The 17,588-nt window shown below is 45.1% G+C and overlaps 1 protein-coding gene across 1 annotated transcript in view; it reads left to right on the forward strand.

The window, feature by feature from the left end:
- Positions 1–1,355: 1,355 nt before the first annotated feature.
- Positions 1,356–17,588, forward strand: part of SEC14L2 (SEC14 like lipid binding 2) — a 78,696-nt gene continuing 62,463 nt past the window's right edge. The window contains exons 1-2 of the mRNA XM_073630918.1: positions 1,356–1,557; positions 16,122–16,203. Coding sequence (XP_073487019.1) covers positions 1,504–1,557; positions 16,122–16,203 — 136 coding nt within the window. The 5' untranslated portion in view covers positions 1,356–1,503. The remainder of the gene's footprint in view (positions 1,558–16,121; positions 16,204–17,588) is intronic.

The following is a 17,588-nucleotide window of genomic DNA, read 5'->3' on the forward strand; positions in this document are numbered from 1 at the left end:
GGCCCGGCTTGGGAGGGATCCGGTGAGCCCGTTCCACCGCATAGAAAGGTGAAAATTGAGCCCCTGGTAGGAGGGAACGCAGCAGGCCTTCAATAAACTCCGTCGGGCATTTCCCCTCAGCTCCCTCCGCCAGACCTACAATACGGAGGTTGTTCCTCCTATTACGGTTTTCCGCATCTTCGGATTTATATTCCAGTGCTCTAATTTTGGTTTGCAGGGCCCTTAAGTCTGTTCCATGAGACTCCACAGTGTCCTCCACTTGCCCCAGGCGTTGTTCCGCAACAGAAAGTCTGCCCCTAATTTTAGCTTGTAACCCTTTATGCAGCCGCTAGCGGGGGTTAAAAGCGTCCTGCTAGTGGCCGAAAAGCGCCGCTATAACAGCAGTAAAGCGCTGCTAAAACTAGCGGCAATTTACCGCTAACGCCTGAACTGCCCCAGTGTGAAAGGGGTCTAAATGGTTTACTTCTTTTCCAACCTCTCCCAATAGAAATAATCAATCTATACTTAATAACTGATGCAATGGGATTTATTTACTAAAGGCAAATCCACTTTGCACTGCAAGCGCACTAGGAAGTGCAGTCGCTGTAGATCTAAGGGGGACATGCAAGGAAAAGAAAAAACAGCATTTAGCTTGCACATGATTGGATGATAAAATCAGCAGAGCTTCCATTTGGATGAATATTTAAGATATGATTGTGATTTATGATGATAAATTATTGATCACATCTCCTTCCTCCATGTAATCCCATAATTTGATCAATCAAAATATGATCATATTCGTGAAGAATTGATTGATAATTTTTCATCCTGATTGACTTAAGCCGGCCATAGACGGATCGCAATTCGGCCGCTTTCGACCGCCCAAATTTCAATCCACCTATGGGCACGTTTTATACGATTCCTGCCGTTGGCTGTGGCTGGATGCAGTAATCGTTTTATTCTGATGGTGAGGAAGGCTCCCTCTGTCAGAACACAATAACGCAGTGGGAGGGACCCCCCATTAACACTGACTGTGTTGGTGAGGTCGGAGGAATCGAGTGATTTTCTTTCCTCCAGCCCGCTGTTAAAGGAAATAAAATAGCTTAAATGTACCGCCAGCTTCAGTTTGACTGAATCCAATTGAAACCAAGTCTTTGATTGTTTGCAGATTGTTTTGATCGCACATCGATTGGATAATAAAATTGAAGCATGTATGGCCACCATTAGTCCAATCTGAAAGTCCTGAAGTGCTGGACACTGAATACATTTATTCTCTCTGAACAATGACAAAGGGTTCCAGTCACAGACACTCCAGCAGCACTGAATGACATGAGAGAGCCTCTCACTTGCTATAAAAGGCATGTAGCTTTAAGAAGAAGAAGAGGGGCTGGCTGTGGGGCGGGAGGCGGAGCCTACGGCTGGTGATATAATATCACCGGGAAGACTGATGAGACGACTGTGACAGTGACACACTTTCCGTACAGACTCATAGAGGAGCTGAGCAGACCAGGGCTGGGTAGGAGAATGAGTGGAAGAGTCGGGGACCTCAGTCCTAAACAAGAAGAGGCCTTAGCCAAGGTGAGAGCCTGCTACTATCCCTCATACACAACACTCACCTATTCCTGTACTGTATGTGTACACAGTCTATTTATCACTGCACTGCCAGGGTCATATCCTCATTATTAGTCACCCACAACACCCAACTGGATTACCCTCACTGTACCCTACATCTTCACTGCCCTCCATGGTACCAGCCAGACCCAGCTTCTCCTCCACATCCTCCACCCCTACATCTTCACTGCCCTGCATGGTACCAGCCAGACCCAGCTTCTCCTCCACATCCTCCACCCCTACATCTTCACTGCCCTGCATGGTACCAGCCAGACCCAGCTTCTCCTCCACATCCTCCACCCCTACATCTTCACTGCCCTGCATGGTACCAGCCAGACCCAGCTTCTCCTCCACATCCTCCACCCCTACATCTTCACAGCCCTGCATGGTACCAGCCAGACCCAGCTTCTCCTCCACATCCTCCACCCCTACATCTTCACTGCCCTGCATAGTACCAGCCAGACCCAGCTTCTCCTCCACATCCTCCACCCCTACATCTTCACTGCCCTGCATGGTACCAGCCAGACCCAGCTTCTCCTCCACATCCTCCACCCACCACATCTTCACTGCCCTGCATGGTACCAGCCAGACCCAGCTTCTCCTCCACATCCTCCACCCCTACATCTTCACTGCCCTGCATGGTACCAGCCAGACCCAGCTTCTCCTCCACATCCTCCACCCACCACATCTTCACTGCCCTGCATGGTAGCAGCCAGACCCAGCTTCTCCTCCACATCCTCCACCCCTACATCTTCACTGCCCTGCATGGTACCAGCCAGACCCAGCTTCTCCTCCACATCCTCCACCCCTACATCTTCACTTCCCTGCATGGTACCAGCCAGACCCAGCTTCTCCTCCACATCCTCCACCCCTACATCTTCACTGCCCTGCATGGTACCAGCCAGACCCAGCTTCTCCTCCACATCCTCCACCCCTACATCTTCACTGCCCTGCATGGTACCAGCCAGACCCAGCTTCTCCTCCACATCCTCCACCCCTACATCTTCACTGCCCTGCAAGGTACCAGCCAGACCCAGCTTCTCCTCCACATCCTCCACCCCTACATCTTCACTGCCCTGCATGGTACCAGCCAGACCCAGCGTCTCCTCCACATCCTCCACCCCTACATCTTCACTGCCCTGCATGGTACCAGCCAGACCACAGCTTCTCCTCGCAGCTCCTCACATCTACTCCTCCACATCCTTCACCCTTACATCTTCACTGCCCTGCATGGTACCAGCCAGACCACAGCTTCTCCTCCACATCCTCCACCCTTACATCTTCACTGCCCTGCATGGTACCAGCCAGACCACAGCTTCTTCTCCACATCCTCCACCCTTACATCTTCACTGCCCTGCATGGTACCAGCCAGACCACAGCTTCTCCTCACAGCTACTCCACCACATCCTTCAGCCTTACATCTTCACTGCCCTGCATGATACCAGCCAGACCACAGCTACGCCTCCACATCCTCCACCCCTACATCTTCACTGCCCTGCATGATACCAGTCAGACCACAGCTACTCCTCCACATCCTCCACCCCTACATCTTCACTGCCCTGCATGGTACCAGCTCGACCACAGCTTCTCCTCCACATCCTCTACCCCTACATCTTCACTGCCTTGCATGGTACCAGCCAGACCCAGCTTCTCCTCCACATCCTCCACCCCTACATTTTCACTGCCCTGCATGGTACCAGCCAGACCCAGCTTCTCCTCTACATCCTCCACCTCTACATCTTCACAGCCCTGCATGGTACCAGCCAGACCACAGCTATTCCTACACATCCTCCACCCCTACATTTTCACTGCCCTGCATGGTACCAGCCAGACCCAGCTTCTCCTCCACATCCTTCACCCCCTACATCTTCACTGCCCTGCATGATACCATCCAGACCACAGCTACTCCTCCACATCCTCCACCCCTACATCTTCACTACCCTGCATGGTACCAGCCAGACCCAGCTTCTCCTCCACATCCTCCACCCTTACATCTTCACTGCCCTGCATGGTACCAGCCAGCCAGACCACAGCTACTCCTCCACATCCTTCACCCCTACATCTTCACTGCCCTGCATGGTACTAGCCAGACCACAGCTACTCCTCCACATCCTCCACCCCCTACATTTCCTCACACCCAGGACTTCTCTATTATTATGTGTGCTGGTATGATCACTAGAACCTGTCTGCTAATCCCTATTGCGTGACACCTAGGGTGTGTAATAACAAGACTGCAAGAGACACAACACACTACTTCTTAACCCTAACACCCCTGGAGACTTCTACCATAGAAAGAATGGGCTTCATTGCTTAGACACTTGTCATTTTATTGTCCCATCACAGATCCATGATAGGTATCTATCTATCTATCTATCTATCTATCTATCTATCTATCTATCTATCTATCTATCTATCTATCTATCTATCTATCTATCTATCTATCTATCTAATCCTTCTATCTATTATCTATTCATCCCTATTCCTGTCTGTTTAATATCTATCCCTAATGTATCTATCTATCTATCTATCTATCTATCTATCTATCTATCTATCTATCTATCTATCTATCTATCTATCTATCTATCTATCTATCTATTCCTTTACCTGTCTATGTATTTATCTTTATACCTGTCTATTTATTATTATTATTATTATTATTATTCAGGATTTATATAGCGCAGACAGTTTATGCAGCGCTTTACAGCATGAGGGTAGACAGCACAATTACAATACATTTGAATACAGTAGGAATCAGAAGGCCCTTCTCATTAGATCTTACACTGTAGGAGGGAGGGTCAAGAGATACAAAAGGTAATAACTGTGGGGGGTGGACTGATGGAGAAAAATAAATGTAGAGTTAGGTCGGGGCCAGACAAGCTTCTCTGAAGAAATTAGTTTTCAGGGATCGTCTGAAAGTGGATTGAGTAGGAGATAGTCGGACAGATTGGGGTAGAGAGTTCCAAAGGATGGGAGACGCTCTGGAGAAGTCCCGGAGGTGAGCATGGGAGGAGGGTACAAGGGAACTAGAGAGCAGGAGATCTTGGGAGGAACAAAGAACAATTGGGTTGGTAATTTGAGACTTGGTTAGTGAAGTAGTTGGAGGCCAAGTTGTGGATGGCTTTGTAAGTTATTCTTAGTATCTTAAATTTAATTTGTTGGGTGAGTGGAAGACATCTGTCTGTCTGTCTGTCTGTCTATCCATCTAACTATCTATCTATCTGTCGTTCTACAGTTCTATCATTCTATCTATCAATATACAATGCATTGCAAAAGTATTCACCCCTTTGGCATTTTTCCTGTTTTGTTGCCTCACAACCTGGAATTAACATGGATTGTTTGAGGATTTGCATCATTTAATTTACAGAACATGCCCACAACGTTGAAGATTTTTTTTTTTATTGTGAAGCAAACAACAGATAGGACAAAATAACAGAAAAAGTAAATGTTCATAACTATTCAGCCCCTTAAAGTCAATACTTTGTAGAGCCACCTTTTGCGGCTATCACAGCTCCGAGTCGCTTTGGATACATTTCTATGAGCTTGCCACATCTTACCACTGGGATTTTTGCCCATTCCTCCTTGCAAAACTGCTCCAACTCCTTCAAGTTGGATGGTTTGCACTTGTGAACAGCAATCTTTAAGTCTGACCACAGATTTTCTATTGGATTGAGGTCTGGGCTTTGCTTTGGCCATTCCAACACATTTACATGTTTCTCCTTAAACCACTCAAGTGTTGCTTTAGCATTGTGTTTGGGGTCATTGTCCTGCTGGAAGGCAAACCTCCACCCTGGCCTCAAATCACACACAGAGTGGTACAGGTTTTTTAAGAATATCCCTGTATTTAGCACCATCCATCTTTCCCTCACTTCTGACCAGTTTCCCAGTCCCGACTGCTGAAAAACATCCCTACAGCATGATGCTGCCACCACCATGTTTCACTGTGGGGATGGTGTTCTTTGGGTGATGTAATGTGTTGGGTTTGCGCCAGACATAGCGTTTTCTTTGATGGCCAAAAAGTTCACTTTTAGTCTCATCAGACCAGAGCACCTTCCTTCATACATTTTGGGAGTCTCCCACATGCCTTTTCGCAAACTAAAACGTGCCATTTTGTTTTTTGCTGAAAGTAATGGCTTTCTTCTGGCCACTCTGCCATAAAGCCCAGCTCTATGGAGCGTACGGCTTATTTTCGTCCTATGTACAGATACTCCAGTCTTTGCTTTGGAACTCTGCAGCTCCTCCAGGGTTTCCTTGGGTTTCTGTGCTGCCCCTCTGATTAATGCCATCCTTGCCCGGTCCGTGAGTTTTGGTGTGTGGCCGTCTCTTGGTAGGCTTGCTGTTGTGCCATGTTCTTTTCATTTGGTTATGATAGATTTGATGGTGCTCCTAGGGATCATCAAAGATTTGGATATTTTTTTATAACCTAACCCTGACTTGTACTTCTCAACAACTTTGTCCCTTACTTGTTTGGAGAGTTCCTTGGTCTTCATGGCAGTGTTTAGTTAGTGGTGCCTCTTGCTTAGGTGTTGCAGCCTCTGGGGCCTTTCAAAAAGGTGTGTATATGTAATGACAGATCATGTGACACTTAGATTGCACATAGGTGGACATCATTTCACTAATTATGTGACTTCTGAAGGTAATTGGTTGCACCAGAGCTTTTTATGGGCTTCATAACAAAGGGGGAGAATACATACACACATACCAATTATCAGTTTTTTTATTTCTGAAAAATAGTTTTATGTATATATTTTTCTAATTTTACTTCACCATTTTAGACTATTGTGTTCTGATCCATCACATATAATTCAGTTTAAAAAAACATTGAACTAAAGGCTGTAATGTAACAAAATAGGGAAAAAGCCAAGGGGGTGAATACTTTTGCAAGACACTCTATATAGTATATTTAATATCTCTTTTTCTCTATCTATGTAATCTATTTATCTCTATACCTGTCAACTTAAACATCTGTCTATCTATGTACAGTATCTAATATAAAAAAGCAGCACACTGATCATCCAAATACAGAACCATGAATACTTTAACTAAAATAGGCTCACTATTCCTTTAAACAAAAATTTAAAGAAAATACATCACCGCTACTACATTCATTCAATATAGTGAGAACAGTTTTATAAAACACAATAGATATATGTAATATAAGTTCAGTGTAAAACAACTCAGGTGCAAGTCCCAATTTAAGAGGAATCCTTGAAAAAACAAACCAAGTTTGTTCCTGTGATAGTGGGGACGTGCCCAAAAATGCACTACACACAAGTGTCCACTTCCAAGTGCCCCCTGGTGCTCACACTCCTTACCGTATATAGAGGATCTTAAGTTATACAGGGTCTTCAAACAGTTTCCACACTTTTTTAAATATTTAATAGAGTTTAAAAAAGTGGGGAAACTTTGAAGAACCCTGGTAAGAGATCAATAGTGCATAGCCATGCATCTCTAGCGTTCACAGATTCTAGTGTGCCTTGGCATCCCACACCAAACTCATAATGGAGTAAAGATGGAACAAAGATACAAATCCTGTAGTGTAGTATTTAGGACCGCAATTACATTTATCAAAAAATACCACTCACATAAGATGCATAGAGACCAGTGTGTACAACAAAAGCGCCACCAATGATCCACCGGCGTGTGTGATAACATCACAACATCACTTAGCGGACATCATCAGAGGTAGAGGACTCTTCTTCTGATGATGTCCATTCAGTGATGAAAGCTGTTCTTCAAGGATTACCATATGAACATGATAGCATATTGCATTCCTAATAATGTAGCTGTGTAGAAATTGTTAATTTGTTCTACTTGCATAACATTAGCCTTGTATTTTTATATGGGCCAAACTTGCTCAGCAAAACCAATAGTGTTAAAAGGGTTAAAACTTTCCAAAATCTTTTATCGGTTTTTATTTTTGTCTATGACACAGTCGCATGCATTATAATCATGACACAGTCATATTGAAGCCACCACTGTATTGTATGATATGGTTAAGCTGGGTGTTATCCAAATGCAACTCATTTATCTAATCAGGTTCATAGAGCAAAGCAGAGACCTTGACTGCTTAAGGCCACTGTGTTTATGACCTTAGTGCCATCATACACCTGATACAAGGACATTAGCTTTTGATGATAGTAAGAGACCTAGACAAATATCACTCAGTTATCTTTCACCAAAAACTCTGACAAGCTGACTGAACTGTATTTAGGAATAAGTGAACACTTTAACAAAAGCTTCTGAATAAGGTTTAATGAGAATGCATATAACATTTTTAGAATGTGAAAGCCAAACTTAAAGCGGAGTTCTGCCTGGGTAAAAAAATAAAAATAAAAGTCTAACAAATACTGTAGCTGCTGACTTTTTTAATACACTTACCTGTACTGGGAGCCCGCGATGTCGGCACCTGAAGCCGACCCGTCCCTCGGCTCCGGGTGCAGGCGCCGGTATCATCACCAAGGGAAACAGGAAGTGAAGCCTTACAGCTTCACAGCCTGTTTACTACTGCGCATGCGCAAGTCATGCTGAGCTTTTTGAATGGTCCCTGCTGTCTTCTGAGACCTGTGTCTTCAGAAGGCAGCGGGGGGGGGGGGGGGGGGGAGGGGCCGGACATTATGTAGCTCATACAATGTGCAGCGATCTTTCCCCGGAAGTGGGAGCAGATATCTGGATTTGAGGTATCTGCCCCCCCTGAAAGGTACCGAATGTGGCACCAGGGGGGGGGGGGGAAATCTGATCAGCGGAGGTTCCATATATGGGTGGAAATCCGCTTTAAAAGAGTTATATGGTAACAACATACACCAGCATCATCATGGTAATAACAATACAAACAATAGTTATATTTGACAATCCAATATAAACTTACTGGAGAGATCTCCTTTCATGTTGTGAGTTCTGTCTTTCTGCTTGCCATCTCTTCCCAAAACTTTCTGGATTCCCAGCATGCTTTGCAGCTTTTCCTCTGCTGTTTACTTTTAATTTCTAAGGACTACATATCCCATGATACCTTGCTGCCTTCAAGCACCGATTCCTGTACTGACCCCGCCTCTTGCAACTCCTTCTCACAGCACCTCTGTAGTTTAGAAGACAGGCTCTGTGAAATGTGTGACACAGCAGTTCCTATCAACAGGGCATGGTGAACACACATCATAGACCTCAAAGAAGTAATTGTGCGGGGATTACAAACTTCAAGATCTTTCAGATTTATAGGAGTAGGCTAGAAATAATTGAAATGCAATGTGGAAATTAAAGCGGGGTTCCACCCAAATTTTGAACAATATCTGTATGTATTCTCTTCCTTGCCTAGATGCTGACATGCCGTTTGAAAAAATTTAAATCGCCGTAATTACCTTTTATTTTTCTATTCTTCTTTGCACTTCCTGGTTCTCCTCCCGTGGGAGTAGGCGTGTTTCTAGCCTCTCCCAGACTCCTGGGAGCTAGTCTCAGGCTTCCCAGGATGCCACTGAGCATGTGCGGGAATAAGCGGTGAATGCTGGGAGCACAGCATTCACCACATCCAGGAAATAAATGCTTGTGGGCTTCAAATGCCCACAATGAAGATGGAAACCGCCTGCAGTGAATAATATAAGTTATTCTTTCCGACGAAATCTGACACAGGCGGACATATTACACACAATATGTGAGTATGTAATGCTGAGAAGAAAAGTTTGTGAATGAACTAAAAAAAAATAACCGATAGATAGGTGGACCCCCGCTTTAATATATGATTTACAACATTACTACCATAGATACACTTTAAAAGAGAAGTATAGGGTTTCTTATTTTTTTTTAAATCATACTTACCTAGGTGGATGCAGCATCTGTCCAATGTATCTGTCCTCCGCCGGCTCTAAGGCTGAGAACCGAGCGATCAAACACTGCCTATCCCTTGGTTCTCAGAGCTCCCTGAGCAGAGAGCTGCTGACTGTCAGTCACTGGCTCTCTGCTCGGACCCCCCCACCCCTCTCGCTCACTGGAGCACTGGCCTGTGGAGGGGGGGGGACCCGACGGCTGAACCAGGTTTCGGTCGAGGCATGCGGGTGGATCCTGACCCCATGGTCATAATCTTTCCAGACCCTGTACCAGCTCTGTGACGCCAGCAGACAGCGGGCTTCATCTGCACTCCTGTGATCCACAGGAGAAGTAGAGCCAAACGTTTAAGCCAAAGTGTTTTTTTGGATAGTTTTTAATAGAGTGGGAAATAATTAGTATATATGCCAATGCTTTATTCCCATTGTGGTTAGGGAAATTTCATAAACATTTTTTCTAGTATAGTGTGCAGGATGTTTGGGTTATGGAGATTTCCACTCGCTTCCTGTCTAGGTGATGGCATTAAGCAGGAAAGAATGTGGGGAAAAATACTTCTCATTGGGACACAGGAGGCATTTCAGACCTGACAGAAGTTTCAACCCGTCCATATATTTATCATGCCTATTCAGGGCAAAACTCAGCGTCTTCTGATAGTGATTCAGCCTGGTGTTTGGCCGCTCAGACCCAGGCACTGACACATGGGGAAGATCACAAGCTCTCCTATACCAGAGCAAGGGCTTCCATGGAGGTGATGAGAGAGATTGGATTGGTGAGTATACTTGGCTTGTGGATAAATGAACAGAAGACACCTTCACTTTGCTTTTCTTTTAACAAAACATATTTCCTGCAATTCAGAAAGAATATCGTAGACCACAGATGTCAATCTGGCGGCCCTCCAGCTGTTGCAGAAATACAAGTCCCATGAGGCATTGCAAGTCTGACAGTTATAAGCATGACTCCCAAAGGCAGAAGGATGATGAGACTTGTAGTTCCGAAACAGCTGGAGGGCCACCAATTTTTACACCGCTGTCCTAGACTTGCTTTAGGATTCAGTTGCACCTGCACTCCACAAATATTGTTGTTTGTGACAGATTCACCCTAGGAGCAAGTATATAAATTTGTTGCAAGAGGCAGCCGGCACTAAGGCTGGAATGCCCTCAGTGCAGCTCTGTAACGCTGAACCTGATAAACTCACAGGCTTGGTGTTGTCCCCTGCTTGGTCACTGTGCCCATCACACAGACAGGCACGGAAGCGGAGAGGGTTTTGTTGTGAGGTGGGTGGAGCCTGTTAGAGGAACCAGTTCCGGATTCCTTGTGACTGACACCAGAAAGCAGTGGGTGAATTTCATAGCTACTGTTGGACTAAATAGCGGCTACGGCTACATGCTGTCGATCAGATGGGAGGCGGTCCTGATGGGGAACTCTGAGGCTAGTTCCCCATCAGGTCCACCAGCCTTGTGATTGACAATGGACTCCAGTGGCAAGATTTCATAGCTGCAATTCAGTCTAATAGCTGCTATAGGATTCACCCACTGCCATCCACCTCAATCAAAAGTCTGGCGGACCTGATGGGACAGGATCTGCCCACAGTATAAGTCCAGCCCTGTGACTTGACTAGCAAGCTGGTGCCTGCGTTCTAGCAATGAATGAAGCAAATTCACAGTAATAAAGTTGATAGATCAACTTGTGTACAACCAGCTAGCCCTTACATGGATCCAGGGGCGGATCCGGGGGGGGGGAGGGGTCAGTAAATAACAATCTGCAACGTGTGGCATGGGACGTGGCAAGTAACAATCTGCAACATGTGGCATGGGACGTGGCAAGTAACAATCCGCAATGTGTGGCATGGGACGTGGCAAGTGACAATCTGCAACGTGTGGCATGGGACGTGGCAAGTGACAATCTGCAATGTGTGGCACGGGACGTGGCAAGTGACAATCTGCAACGTGTGGCATGGGACGTGGCAAGTGACAATCTGCAACGTGTGGCAAGTGACAATCTGCAACATGTGGCATGGGACGTGGCAAGTGACAATCTGCATCTAGTGACAGGCGACATGGCAAGTGGCAATCTGCATCTAGTGACAGGCAACATGGCAAGTGGCAATCCGCAACGTGTGGTGGGTGACAGTGGCAAGTGACACGCTCGGGGCTCCCACTGATTCTGCATTATGGTGAGTTGAACTATTTCTTTTTTTATAACAATGTAATAATAGTAATAATGCGCTTCAATCATCCTGACACCATAACAACCATGGTGCCGTGATGATTGAAGCGCTAACACCAACCATTTCCCCATTAATTTTTCCCCCAAAAAAGTATTTTCTGGCAGTGCCCCTCCCGAGACTAGGCTCTGGATCCGCCCCTGCATGGATCAAAGTTTGATCGGCCTTTGCTGAACCAGCTGAATTTCAATCCATGTATGCCCAACTTTGGGCAGCACTCCTGGCGGTACAGTGAGAGGGTGGCACTGATGGTGAAGTGTCCATACCAGATACTATCTCCTCAGTGGGTGTTAAGTCCATGTTCAGCTCCCGGGCCATACAGCATCATTGATTGTTGTGGTGATAGCAGCTTCCTGCACCATAACAACTAGTTAAACTGTGTGGCCAGCCTCCTGTGTCCTAGTAGCTAAATAGGCTGTGCCACCTGGCCACCAGCATCCTAGCAACAAGCGACAAGGGGTAGCAAAAATTACTGCTCCCAGCACAGCCATGGCATTCATATTTACTCTAGCAATATTATGTTTTATTTTTACGTTAAATCTTAAAGGTTGAAGTGCCCATTAGTTTTGTCTGCAGTACTCTTTGGCACTGATACCGCAGGGTGAAAAATTTCCTTTGGACCAAAAATCAGAGGAGAGAGTCACCAGGAGAGGAAAAACAGGCATCCAGTGTAGTACAATCAACTGGAAAATACATACAGTTGCTACACAGGGTGTAGATATTGTAATTTTTAGATATTACAGGCCTTAACTAAAAAAAACAAGCAAATGAGCTTATTTACTAAACGAGCTGAGAAGCTCAACAATTGTGCAACTACTTATCTCAGTTGTCCAATTTTGTAGAAAGCCGCTGTACATGATTGAGTATTCAAAGCGAACAAGAATTTGCTTTCTCTTTACTTTTTTCAAGTAAGAAATACAAAAGTACAGACAAATAGTAGGAAAATATAGCTCAGACCAGTATATCAAAAAGAGTAGAGATACACCGTGAAAATCTCCACATGGGCTATGGAGACCAAATATATTCAGACGAGCTCAAAGATGGGTAGTTCCCAGGCATATCACCAGATGGACTACTTGTAACCAAATATCCTCAATATAGAAGCATGTAGAGAGTATTGAGTGAGGGAAGGTGGTGAGATAGTCCAGGAAGGGCTAGTAACAGCAAGAATTGGAGCTTGGTGTCAGCTTGGTGTCATACAACTGACATGTACATCATCCAACATATACAGTAGTTACCAAAGCCCCGAGTTCCCTCCGTAATGACCACCACTACATGACAGAGGACAAGAAAGTCCTCTCTCCTTTTTAGAAGGACTATGGCATATAATGAGCATTTCCAAGTTACTGAGAGAGAAGAGAATAAGAAAAGGCAGAGTAGAAAAAGAAGAAGAATGGGGAGGATATTCGCTCCCCCAGTCACATTGAAGGTTGTCGATATCATATCCACAATGACCAAACACTCTCAAAGTGTTGTTTTTAGTCCGGGAGCCCACTAGCGATTTCTTTCATGCAATATTATCCAGTTAAGTTTGCATTTAACTGCGTTAATCTACTACAAGGCTTTTCCAAGAGGTAGGTATCTTTGCTGCCAGCAACATATCAACAATTGGGTGTGCTTAGGAACTCCCTCTACAGGCTTGTTTAAGAGCGCTGTACGTGGGTTTTAGGTACGTTTACCATAGTGACAGAATAAATCAAAGTGGGCATCCTAATCCAAAAGCTCATAACTCTGGGACAAGTCCACCATGTATGAAACATAGTTCCCATCTGACCGCATCCTCTAAAACATAATGGGGAGGAATCTTTTCGATAACCTGCCAGGCACTAAGTACCAGTTAGACATAACTCTTATGGGCAGGGGTGTTGCTAGGGGGTGGCTTTTGGGGCTATAGCCCCGAATCTGGGGCCCATAGCCCCGAGTCTCTCAGAGACGGCTGTGGTCGTGGCCTCTCTGCAGCCACACCGCTAGTGTGGTGGGCAGCACCAGAGATCGGGCAGGCAGCATGGGAGAGTCGGGCAAGAGAAAGAGCAGAGAGATGACATCATCTCTCACCACCCGCCTTGCATCACAGCTGTTCCGCTCTCACTGTGCAGCCGCGGGCAGCAAAGAGATGACATCATCTCTCACTGCCTGCCCTCTCTCCCCTTATGTAAGGAGCTGCTCTCTGGGGTAAGAAGGGGCTCTCTGGGGACTCTGAGGTAAGGAGGGCCTCTCTGGGGACCCTGATGTAAGGGGCTCTCTGGGGACCCTGATGTAAGTGGGGGAGGCTCTCTGGGGACCCTGATGTAGGTGGGGGAGGCTCTCTGGGGATCCTGATGTAAGGGGAGGCTCTCTGGGGATTCTGATGTAAGGGGGGCTCTCTGGGGACCCTGATGTAAAGGGAGGCTCTCTGGGGATTCTGATGTAAGGGGGAGCTCTCTGGGAAACCTAATGTAAGGGAGGCTCTCTGGGGCCCCTGATGCAGGGAGGGGCTCTCTGGGGACCCTGATGTAGGGAAGGGGCTCTCTAGGGACCCTGATGTAAGGGGGAGGCTCTCTGGGGACCCTGATATTAGGGGGGGGCTCTCTGGGGACCCTGATGTAAGTCGGGGGCTCTCTGCGGACTCTGAGGTAAGGAGGGGCTCTCTGGGAACCCCGATGTAAAGATAATATATAAAAAATAAAAAACACATGGAGATGAACACATGGAGACAGCTGGTCCATAACTCTTGATGATTTGATGACCTCGTAAGTGGGTTTCGATGCAAGTCCCAGTTGCAAGTTTCAGCTGTTTTGCGAGTTATGATCCTCTGTAGTGGGGGATCATGGCTTTCCGGTAAGGAATGACCCCTTCCATTCTTGGTAGTGGACTGCTTTTCACGGAGGAATATTTCATATTCACTTAGATGTTTTCTTCATATAGGTGGTTTTATTTTAGTTGCCACCATTTAAGACTATTATTTAGTTCACTTATTTTTGGACTTTTAGGTTGCATGGGTGGTTAACCCTTGATGCCACCATATTTCTTAGTTCATTTACATTTAGTTCATCTTGATTTGACACTGTTTTCACAGTTTCTATGCACTTTTTTTGTAATTTATTAGCGCGATTCTATTTGTTTTTTATTTTTCAGTGCTATATGGGTGTCATATTGTCAGAATCGCTGCTTTTCACTATGATATGCAATTGATTTATATCACTTATTTAGGTGTTTCATTTATGAATTTATTATTTAGCGCAGTTTTTCCCCTTTGTTCTTTCTTAATGATAATATATGTAATATACAATATATATATATACACACACACACACACACACACATTGGCTTCAAACATGCTTGGGACAAAGATCTATAGTTAGACAATTAAGTAAATGAAAAAAATAAATTAAAAAAAATATAAAATGGACAGACTCTGTGGACTACTCATTTTTTTTCTGCCGTCACCTTTCTATGTGTATATGAGCACTTCCCATCATGCAGCAGAGCCTATTGATCATGGTGCCAGTAGACCACCTTACTGTTATAGCAAGGGTGGGGGTCCTATGGATCCATGGATCCCTGTAACAAGTTAAAGTAGTTATAATATAGAAGATTCTTTGTACATAATTCAGTTTAGAACTGCTCTTCTACTGTCAGTTCTCAAAATGAGATTCCAGTCTTATTCTTTGTACACGGAAGGTTGTCTTTTTTTGTTTTACTGAAGCGCCTATTTATCATGTCAAAACCAAGTCAATTCTAATTATTGTCAAAAAAATAACATGTTTATAATGCTCATTGTAAGATTTTTTTTTTCATCAACTTCTTTCAGGCACATAAGAGAGTTTCTGTTTGCTATAACACATCTCTTATCAGTATGTCTCATAGATTATAGGGTACTAAAGGTCAAACTAAGCAGCTCTATTGTGTTTCCAGTTTGCTTATGCAGTTAGTGCTCTGGAGACTTTATAAAATCTATATATCTGTGAGGGCAGTCAAACGTGGATGCATAATGCAACCATCGAAGGCACCAAGATTGGGAGGCCCCATATAGAACGTTGGGGGGGGGGGGGGGGCAAAGATAGTCCCAAGGGGGATCAAAATAGATCATGTAAGGTTTTCTAATCAACCTTATTATTTGTTCCAAGAGGGATCAAAATTGATTGGGTAAGGTTTTCTAATCAGTGAGTCTTATTGGTTGTCCTGCTGATCAGAAGGTGGTTGTTTATTCATAAGTGTCAGATATGAGATTGTTACCTAAGGAGAAAAAAAAAATTGGAAGAGCAAGACCATGCATGCTCGGAAATGAAAGAATACATTACAATACATTACATCACTTTCCCAAAGTTGTATTCTGTCATACGAGAATTTTTGTACATTTAGTAACCTCTTCATTTTCGATATGAGACCAGCATGCAAAGTAAAAAAACGGACGATCATTCGTGCGATATTCTCATCATGTGTATAATAGTTGCATTGTAAGCTTTGGTCATAGAGTCACTTCAGGACAATTACTTAAATGAGACTCTTCTTTTCCCAGTTCCGTGAGAATGTAAAGGACCTTCTACCCATCCTCCCTCCATACTCTCAGGATGACTACTTTCTGCTGCGATGGCTCCGAGGTGAGATCCTCCAAGTGGAACTCCAGGCAGATATTAAAGAAAATAATAATAATCTATAAGTATTTTTTCTTTTTGATCCAAATGTATGTTTATGAATATAGCTATTATAAATACTTGAATATAGCTTCATATTAGCTTCCTGTAACCTCCTCTTCTGCAGCACTCGGACTGGGAGTTAGAGAGTGAGAGCATGTACACTGTACTACAATTTAGGGCTCTTTTTCTTTGCACAGTGCTTAGTGCTGTCAGTCAAATACCAAGAAAATGCATATAGGAGAGGGAGGAGTGATATCCATGTTGTGTAGTGCCTCCATTGTCCACGGATTAATCTTTGGCTGATTCCTGCTGAATCAGCAGAAATATGTTCCGTGGGCAGCCTTGTCGGCACCACCCAGCTTGACAAAAGTTGATTTTTTTAATCCACTTTTGTCAGAGAAGCTAGGCAAGAACTTCTTGACCAAACATTGCCTTCATCCAGTCATGTGTGGGCAGTACCAGTATTCTGACAGCTGTGAGTGCCATCTGTCAGAATACAATAGCCAGCATGCAGATTCATCCATCAATGCTGTTTAGAGTGGATGGAGTATAAAAGGATTCCCCCATGGGCAAAATTAGAGAAATCTTAATGTGTATGGCCATCTTAAGGATGAGTGGGTGAGTCCTATCATTGTGACTTCTGGGGAAGAAGGGTGTTGCACAGTTCACAGTGAAGATGCTTGCAACTATAAAAAAAAATATATACTCGAGTATAGGCCGACCCGAATATAAGCTGAGGCACCTAATTTTACCACAAAAAACTGAGAAAACTTATTGACTCAAGTATAAGTCTAGGGTGGGAAATGCAGAAGCTACTGGGTAAACAATGCCCATCTGCAGCCTCACTGTGCCCATCTGCAGCCTCACTGTGCCCACCTGTATCATCAGTGCCCATCTGCAGCCTCACTGTGCCCATCTGCAGCCTCACTGTGCCCATCTGCAGCCTCACTGTGCCCATCTGCAGCCTCACTGTGCCCATCTGCAGCCTCACTGTGCCCATCTGCAGCCTCACCGTGCCCATCTGCAGCCTCACCGTGCCCATCTGCAGCCTCATTGTGCCCATCTGCGGCCTCAGCCTCACTGTGCCCATCTGCAGCCTCACTGTGCCCATCTGCAGCCCTTACTGTGCCCATTTGCAGCCTCACTGTGCCCATTTGCAGCCTCACTGTGCCCATCTGCAGCCTCACTGTGCCCATCTGCAGCCTCACTGTGCCCATCTGCAGCCTCACTGTGCCCATCTGCAGCTGTACCTGTGATAACTAAAACAGCGGGTGTCTCCCGCTGTGTCATGCCCATCTGCAGCTGTACCTTTGATAACTAAAACAGCGGGTGTCTCCCACTGTGTCATG

The sequence above is a fragment of the Aquarana catesbeiana genome, linkage group LG01 (assembly GCF_042186555.1).
Source record: "Aquarana catesbeiana isolate 2022-GZ linkage group LG01, ASM4218655v1, whole genome shotgun sequence".
Taxonomy (NCBI): domain Eukaryota; kingdom Metazoa; phylum Chordata; class Amphibia; order Anura; family Ranidae; genus Aquarana; species Aquarana catesbeiana.